Source organism: Egretta garzetta, unplaced genomic scaffold (assembly GCF_000687185.1).
Source record: "Egretta garzetta isolate BGI_Z169 unplaced genomic scaffold, ASM68718v1 scaffold369, whole genome shotgun sequence".
Taxonomy (NCBI): domain Eukaryota; kingdom Metazoa; phylum Chordata; class Aves; order Pelecaniformes; family Ardeidae; genus Egretta; species Egretta garzetta.
Window position 1 is genome coordinate 985488 of NW_009260837.1, and position 9544 is coordinate 995031.

The 9544-nt window shown below is 41.7% G+C and overlaps 1 protein-coding gene across 1 annotated transcript in view; it reads right to left on the reverse strand.

Annotated features, from left to right (window-relative positions):
* Positions 1-9544, reverse strand: part of MAP3K8 (mitogen-activated protein kinase kinase kinase 8) — a 17899-nt gene that overhangs the window by 4441 nt on the left and 3914 nt on the right. The window contains exons 2-6 of the mRNA XM_035902430.1: positions 9536-9544; positions 7993-8009; positions 7197-7361; positions 5423-5684; positions 2774-2880 (exon numbers count right to left, since the gene is read on the reverse strand). The exon at positions 9536-9544 is cut by the window's right edge and continues 335 nt beyond it. Of these exons, the coding sequence (XP_035758323.1) occupies positions 2774-2880; positions 5423-5684; positions 7197-7361; positions 7993-8009; positions 9536-9544 (560 nt within the window). The remainder of the gene's footprint in view (positions 1-2773; positions 2881-5422; positions 5685-7196; positions 7362-7992; positions 8010-9535) is intronic.

The window sequence follows — 9544 nt, forward strand, 5'->3', positions numbered from 1 at the left end:
GGGCTAAGACAACTGCATCTGCACCTGCCACCTTCCAGTCTCATAAGGAGCAAAGACCAGAATTTCTACTTTTGTAAAAAAAAAAAAAAAAGTCATTAGCAAATACAGTGAAACTTGAGTGAAATCTATATAAACAAAAAGCAGCTGCCCTCTTGAGGAGAAAAGGATGCTGGAACAAGAACCTGTCTGCAGTTATAGTCAAAGTGTGAAAATGGTCAAGATGCACCTTGATTGCACAGGGCCAAAAAGCAAAAATGAGACATGCACCCAAGTTGTGATTTCAGACTGGTTTAGACTGGCCTAAGACTCTGTTGCCACCAAAGTAGGCAGCCCAAGCCCCAGGTTCAGACCAGAGACACAACCCAGCTAAAAACCAGTTCTTTTCTTCGTGCTGCGCTGGTTTTAGTTTAGCATTCCTGAAGATGAGTCACACCTTCCACGTTCAATAAACCTTAGCAGACAACTTTTTCCTCCCCTCAAATGGTTGTAACTGAAGCTTACATATTTTAACAGAGTGACAGAAGCATAACAGAAAGTGTAGCCAATGCTTGGAAAAAGTATTTTCTGCAGAGCAATTCCATCCATCACAACCACGGTATATTGTGCTGCAGGCATTGGACACACTCTGTTCAGAAAACCCAGGTTTTTCGTGCTACACCAGCTAAACAAAATTGAACTATCTTTCAGTCATTCTGCTCAGAATTGCAACTATTCATTTTCATAAACACAAAGAAGATTCACTACATTGAGACTTTCTGTTCTACAGGAGCAAGGAAAAATCCTAAATCCCCAGCAAAGGAACATGCACAGGAGAAAGATAACTCAAACTGTCACTTCCTTCATGGGCACGAGTCCCTGCCAATACCAGACCTAATTGAAATCAACCACGAGCATGATGCTGCACAGCAGTGATAAAGCCCTAACAAGGGGTTGCACAGTTACGTACAGAAACAGCACTCCTGGACAACTGCACCACTTCTTAAGGCTGCGTAATGGAGGGTGCAAAACTCAGGAGGACTTTGGAGAGTCAAGATCTTACTCTGAAAAAAAATCAAGAAAGCCAGTGCTATCAAAGACTGCAGCGGGCAAATGTGGGTGACTGGACTAGGCATGCCACAAGGCTGAACACAGGCACTACGGAGAGGAAGATGCCTAGGAGGAAGACTGTGAGCAGAAAAACCTATAGACTAGCATTCATGATGTTCCTGTAAGTCTTTGTCTGCTATTTGAGAATCTCCTTTCCCAGCACACCCTCTGCAAGCTTACTTCTGGCCTGCAATGCTGCAGCAGACCAGCAGGATTGCCTGTTCCAAGGACTGGCTACGTCTCCCCTGAGATGACAAACACCAAGCACCTCCACGTTTCAGAGCCGTGGGGGTTATCTGCTTTCTGAGGACATGACTACAGATGTTCAACACTGTGGAATAATTTTCTTCCCACTAAACGAAGAACAAAGTGCTTTTCGCAGTTGCTCTTACCAAAATGAACTTGGCCTGTCTTCCAACAGCCAGGAGCAGATCATTACCAGTCCACTCCACAAACCTGGAAATTTCCTGCTTACGCATATCTCCATCTTTGAGAAATACCCTACCAGGGTTTCCAACTCATTCCCACAATTTTTCTTATTCTCATTAACAGCACACAAAAAACCCCAAACAAACAAACAAACCCAAACCAAACCAAAAAACCCACAAAGCATGTATATTAAATGCCAGAAATCACGTCGCTTCCAGTACCGTAAGTATTTTAAGCTCTTAACTCCCCTGACTAGAAACACAGTGAAAACAAATGCTCAAGTATTTTCCCAAATATCTCTAAAAAAAATAAACAAACAAGCTTGATGTTCTGTGAAATCTTAGTTTATCCTACCCTTCCACGGAGTGAAATGCTCTTCGTCAGTTATACAAGTATCTCCTCTAAACACATGTCTATGCTGTGGAAGACTATCAAAATGACAAGGCCACCATTCAGCTGAAGTGTTTCCTGTAAAAAACCTCCTCCAGCAACAGAGAGCATGCAAAGCCACATTTGCAGCAGCTGTCCAAGGCATTGTCGCTGCTCAGTTGTTTGCTAAAGCTCCAGCCCTGGAAACACTTCGGCATGAGGGTAGTCCAATGGCGTGCAGGACCTCTGTAACACGTTCAGAGTCAAAGTCACTGAGAACATTGAAAAGACCCCCACCTCGATCCTAAGCAGTTTACCAGATAATCATCAACTATGTCATACAAAACCCCGAAGGACAAGAGGGTTACATGTAGGTGGGGAACAGAGCTTAGAAATGCTAAGGGACAAAACCCAGAGGTCTGTAATTTCTGTAGTTTCAAAGGAGTCAAACTGCTGTGTTGAGCAGGTCACCCCAGTCCATAGCTGGTATCTCAGAAGAAATCTTTGCAAGAGCAAAGAACCAAATTCCAGTCTGAAGCATCTCTGCCCAGCAGCTGATTCAATGCAAACAACCCTCCTCAGAGTACTGTTCCTTTGTGTGACTTCAGTGAACCCCGATCTCTCTTTGACGTCAGATTTAATAATTGCTAACAAATGGGACTCCAGAGAAGGTAACATGGCTTTCAAAGCGCAACACCCGATTCTCCGTTCAGTAAGTTGAAAATAAAAATACAATTGAGATTATATTAATGTTTGTTTGTATTTTTTTGGTAAGTTATTATGAAACTCTTTTGCTCAAGCTTCTACCCTCAAGCTCCAAATTTGAGCTCAAGCATCACAACCATGGGAGTAATACAACATAATGGCTTTCGTCCCTCCAGCTTCTTACCTCTGTTCCTCTAAGGTCTTTGGGATAGTAAATGTCTTCAGTCATTTGCACACTTAGGCCAAAATCCACCAAAACAGCCTTAGTTGACATAAAGACAATGTTGCTTGCTAAAAGAAAAACAAAAATGACAGCATTTAAGTTTGTAGCACATTAGGCATCTATTTTACAGCACGTCTGTTTCATTTGGATGTTAGCCTGAAAAGGGAGATTAGCACAACCAGTCCCTATAGCTGACAGAGTCCTTCTCCTAGCCAAAACAAGTCTGTTAGTGATTGGGTCCAATTTTAAATCATATCTTAAAAATCAAATTGGACTGGTTTATGTAAAAGAAGAATTGACTTTTAGACATTTTCCTAGCTTTTAAAAAAAAAAAAAAAAAAAAAAAAAAGAGAGACAAAGAGAAAACGGCTGAGGGCAAGGGAGGAAGATGGAAGACTGGTAGGCACCTCAGTGCAGCGAGGCTTGCTCTGAAGATGTTTAATGGTCTCCAAGGTGAAAAGCATGCTGTGCAGGTCTGGCTATAAACAATGTAAGTTGGTCACCAAGGAGTTTCTCTACACTAACAATTTAAATGAAGACAGAAGTAGTGAGGAACCGAGGCCCCTCCACAGCAGCCACAGTCTCCTGCACTGATGGGCGAGAGTGGCTCAGCATGATGACAGGGGACAGGCTATGGCTGCAAAAGTAATCAAAGACAGAGAGTTCCAAACTCCCACCGAATTGCAGCAATATCTAGGAGCTTAATTCACTTTCCTTCATAAAACTCTGCCAAAGGCACAACTTCGTACTCGGAGGCTTTCTTTGCAGTTATATTTCTGATCAAATATTTATGAAGGTAGTGCTCTGGGTAAAGCCTTGAGAAATTCTAGTTTGCTCTTTCAGAAGATGTGGACAAATGAAGCCTCCAAGTTACACAACAGAAACACATTTTCTCCCAGAGGAAACTGTGGGTCACTTCCCATCCTGACAGTGCCCACCATGACCATCCAAGCGGGAAGATGCAGGCTTGATTTCAGTGGCACTGGCTCCTGAAGTGATCCTTCACATACCTGCCTGCTTACCAGTGCTACACAACTACGTAAATAAATTTGTAATTTTAGGCATAGCTTTGACGATACAGATTTTTAAAGACCACATGAAGGACAGCGCAGAGGGCCACACTGCCACAGCGCAGCAAGCTCTGCTGCCTGTTTGGGACTGCACCCAGGCCCAGCTTTGGCTGGTTTGAGACTAAAGTTCCCCCCACCAAATAACCTTAACCACTTTCCTACCAGGGATTAAAATGAGTGGCAGCACTGAGCTGCTCCCAAGAGCCAACAGAAAGTCCTCCTCCAGGCAGTCTTTCTCTCAGTAAAATCCCCATCTCCTCCTGGGCCAGCAGGATGGAGACTCAACAGCACCCGACCCAGTGAGGAAAAGTCAGAGGTGTTTGGGAAACAGCTTTTTCTATCAATTCCACCTGGTGAGGGAAAACACACCTGGGCTCCCTCGAGCAGGGACCGCCTGGCCAGGCAGGGGTTACCCAGCACACCAGGAGCCCCCAGGCCTGGCACCCAGCAATGCAGAAAAAGGCTGGGAAAAGCAAAATGAACTCACATCCACCACATTCACAGTGGGCTGGTTCTCCTACCCACTATCTAGATGTAGTGGGTTGGGTTTTGGCTGCTTTGGTTTTTAAACCTTTTAATTAAAATGTAATTGTTACTGGCAGTTACAACAGACCCATAGGAAAGACTCTTACTACAAGAGAAAGCACAAGTAAGGAAAAATTAAGCAGTTTTATAGTTGTCAGAATCTCAAAGGCTTACATCTAAAGTACTGACCCACATTAACTAAAAAAAAAATGGAAAACAGAGATAAAAATTCAGCAACTCCTAATAACTACCTTCTGTCAACTATTTATTTTAATGCTGTAGTTTGGTTATTTCTATTTTAAACCCTCAAGTTTAGCAAAAATTAACTCGCAGGAAATATATAAGTTCATTTCAATCACTGTTACTAGAAAGTCAGAATTTATCTGTCTGCAGGGGGAGGTGGTGCTGGGTGAAACGGTATTTCATATTAAATGTAATGCATGAAAATTAAATTTTAAACCAATTTAATTATTAATGTATATAATTTATGTTTAATATCAATACGCTTTGATTATTTACACATTAACACCCAGAGCTTTTTAAAAGCAAATACATACTAAAATTTGCAGTAATTGTTGAAAGAAAAAAACACTACAAATTATGCATTTAATTCCAAAGTGTCTCAAACTGAGGAACAGCCATGCAGAAAGATAAAACCTAAAAGAAGGTGCAAGTGGAAGGTGGGCGTGGAAGCGCTCTATGAATTTACATGGAAAGAGGGAAACTTCTGGCTAAACACAGACTGATAATTTAGCTCATTTTCTTTAGGTTTTTATTTCACATTGAGCTGCTCAAGAAAGGCAAAGGAACTATGACTTTCAAATTATCCTCTCCACTGAAGTGAATTAATAAATATTGTAAATAACAACTATCTCCAAAACCCAACCTTGTCATTCGTTGAGCATCACCCACCCCTCCCTCCCAGACACATGAGGCTATGCACCCCAGCTCAGTCCCCGGCTCTCCGTCAGAGCCCCAGCCCAGCCTGGACTGGGAATCACACACACACACATACGTTTTATATCGTGGTGGATAATCCTCTTGGAGTGGAGAAAGTCAAGTCCTTTCAGAATATGCTTTGTCACCCAAATGATTTCAAATTCTCTCATAGGACCACAACTCTCCAGCTTTTCCATGACAGATCCTCCCTCTCCAGCTTCCATAAAGAGATGGATCGTCTCATCCCACAAAATAGCACCGTATAATTCAGCAATGTTTTCATGACGGAAACATGCCTGTATTTCAACATCCGATGGTTTGAACTGTTCCACTGGGACCTAGGACATTGAAACAAAACCACAGAAAAGCATCTCAAAAACCAAGTTATCCATACTAACACTAGTTATCCTATAGATTAAAATGGAAGAAGGAAGCGAAGCACTCCTATCCACTTGTTAAAATACAGAGCTTTATTTTGATCCTGTGACTTGTTCTTCCTTTCCAGTTGAGACACATCCTGTCTGAAGTTGAGAGAGTTTTTGGAATCATGCCCAAATAAAAAGCGCAATCTTCCTGAAAAAGCAATGTAGCAAGAGTTATTCCCGTCAAAATCTGGTGGTTATGCAAAAGCTCTATGCAAACTTCCTGGTGAAGAAGATAAAAATCCCACTGCTTTTTCCATTAGCTTTGTGCAGTCTCATCTGCTCTACCCGAACTATACACCCATCGGACACGTGGATTGGTGCTTGCAGTGCTCAGCACAGTCTACATACTAACCGTGCTCAGGACCATTACTGACCTCAATTCAATCCTTATCAGCACTGTTTTATCGCTTACAAGAAATGAAACCTGCTTTAAAGAGAGCACTCGGCAGCACTGTATTTCTTTAAAAAGTACTGACGGCAGATTGCTAAGACAATAAAAAGCAGTATGTGCTTACGTACGGAAAGGCTACTACTGCTTTTTTTTTTTATTCTCCTTCCCTCAGACTTGTGGCTGTGATCCGAAGGAGAGGCTAATATTTTTATTGCTGTGAGAAATACTGTTTGTATTTTCAGAGACATTAGGATACTTTAATTCTGCAGTGGGTTATGCAGAAGAGGCAAACTAAGTCTGTCCCCATGTGGATACAGTGGCTGCAAAAGAAGGACATACAACTGCCTCCCCACCTCTTTCACACACAGAAGTAATACAGGTATTTATTCACAAGTCGGGAGATAGAGAGCAATGTCCCAGCTGAGCCTTTACTGGCCCTAAATATTTACTGCCCAATTCAGAACAGTATGTTGACATGCAAAGTTGAAAGAAAATGTTGGGTTACATAAAAATAGCGGGGTGCTCAGCAGTTTCCTTGAGACATCTTACAACCTTAAGCTTAGTCAGTGCCCAAAACACAAAAAGCTGCATGTAAGCTGAGCTCTCAGGGGCATTAATGGCACTGGCATAAAGAAAACTGAAGTCTGAAGACCCAGTTAAAGAACAAGATCCTGAAACCATCTGCAGCAACAGATCATACTGATCTATCACCCCATGCTGATATTTTACCACCCTGAGTACAGCAGGACAAGCAGAAATTCTTCTACTCCCACACCGCAGCATGCCTGCCCACATGGCAGTTACACGTACTTCCACATACTTGCAAAACGCAGAAACTTTTGCGGTCTCAGAGCCAAAATATCATGACAAGTTAACAGTTAAAAACATGCATTTTTCCTACCTTGTGTAGGCCAACAAAACCAAGGTGATCATCAGCCTAACAGTGGAATCTGATGCAGGTATATTTGAAAATATACTGTATGTACTATGTCATACAGTATTTGCTCAGAGATAAAACTACTGAACTAACATACCAATTTGCATGCCATTCGTTTCTTGGTTTCTCTATCTTGGGCTAAGTACACCTTCCCAAAAGCTCCCCGAGGAATGAAATCAGAGCCAATGTTCCTGTAAGTCAGCTTCCACGGAAACAGAAGCACATCTGAGTCAATTTGATAGCGCCCGTTCTTGGGTGTGATCTGTGGAGTTAAAAAAAAAAAAAAATCACAGTGAAGTTAAAACTACTTCAAGCCTAATTAATTTTATACATGTAGTGGAAAAAAAAGTATCAGTTATATATGTGCATTATGTATGTGATCTGTTCAGCAGTCTTTATTTAGAAACACCAAATGGGAACAGCATGTGAGGTGTGGCATTCATTCACAGCCCAGGCATCCACGTTTCTCTCCAGTGACTAACTTACAAAGTGTAAGTCGCAATTCATTGTCTTGAAACAACAACAACAGCAGCTGGGTTATTGAAATTATCCACCTCTTGTTATTAGATTTACCTGCACATGTTTGTCCTTCCTGTAATCTGTTAACTTGTTATGCCACATACCTGTTACTCACAGGCTACCTTAAACAATGTGAGCAAGAGTTTCAGCATTTCCTAATATCACATGTACTGCTACGGGAACACATTTTTATTTTCCATCTTGTATCATGGAGTTTCTGCTGCTTAGTAAAAGGTTGAAGAAGTCTGCTGTGATTTTACCAGCCACCTTCTTCTAGTTTTATACTGCAGTTCCAAAACAACAAAAAAAGAGCCGAAGTCACACTGCCTGCTTTAAGTGGGTAATGTTGGGAGCTGTGTTCTCTATACCCTCACCAAGGCAAGGAGGGCTCCTCCAGGAAGCGATTCAGAGCATCTAAGTCAGTATCTTGCTCTAAATCTTCCTCCAAAACAGCTCCCTCCCCCTGCACATGACAGAGACAGACCAAGCTCCTAACTACAGACATGTGAGTACTGCTTCAGGCTTGATGTTACTTTTTCAGTCTCTTAATATTCTCTCACCTAAAGAACCAGTAATGTTTCCTGTGAACATGCTTCTAATTAATTCAGGGATATACAGTATTGTCAGTATCTGGAATATCATTAACCTGTTTACTGCTATTTTATTAAGATTCTTGAAGATATGTAAAAGCAGATCAAGGATATTTATCACTTCATGTCTGTCACATGGTCTCACATACAGCTCTTCAGCTACCTCTTAAAATAACAGCATATTAGGAAGATTATTGGGTTTAGATTTCTTTTTAAGAAGTAATGCACATAACCTTTCTGTGCTTTAACCATCTTCATGTTTTTTTCAGTTAGGAAAGTATCTTCTTGACTGCTAAACTGTCATCTGCAACTAGTATCTACATGACATGTGAATTCTTAGTAGTTCTTAATTTTGGGGAAGATAAGTTCTTAGTATTTTGCTTAGGATATGCAGAATGAGCCTCCCCTCTACTTATCAGATCCAAGGTAAAGATGCTAGCAATCCGTATATCTCACCTGCTCACTTCTGCATTTCAAGGGGCTGAGAATAGCTAATCCACGTGGGTTACACCTATCCTGGGAAGTAACACAGACCCAGTGTTCATATTTTCAGGAGGCTTTCAGGACTAGTTCCTAGTCCAGTCCTGTGAAGTGAATGCTTGTTTGTGGCTGTAATGCATACTCCAGTTTAGTTTCAACTGGAGGAAATCCAGCTTCTGCGCTCCAAGACCCTTCATGACGCAAGTCACAGTGCAGCCCGTGGGGGTCACCAGGCAATCAGAAACACTCCTGATCCTAATTATAACGCTGTAGATATTTACAGGGTAGATGCACCTGCTGAAACGCATGTGCAGGTAATGCCCTGCCTGCAGTCCTCAGTTGCTCAATGGATCACGCGCACCTAATAGTAAATGGTTCATACCATTCGTACGCATCTATAGAACTAACATGCAAGCAAAACAACCATGAGTATGTAGAAGAGTCTCTACCCTAAGTATAGGAAACATATAATATTAGTAAGTGTCATTTCAATGCTACAGAGTTTAAAAAGTGACTGTTTTGCAATACTGCAATGCTCCCTCCAAATCAGAATAAAGCAATACCCTGTGCTATCTCACATCTGAGTAACCAGCAAGCCTCAAGCAACCAACGTTCACATATAAAACATATATAGATCTTTCTGAACAAAAGACCTTTCTCCATAGCTGCTTGAAACTGCAGAGGCTAGACTTGATAACCTCAGAGATCCCCTCCAGCCCCAGGCTTGCACAGGGAACAACAGCCTGACTGTTACTCCTGGGACTGTGGGTGATCTTTATTTAGTTTCATTAGTAACTTCTAACTCCTAAGGTCTACTAATTTTCAAGTAAAAAGAAGAGAGACGTACCATATTCAA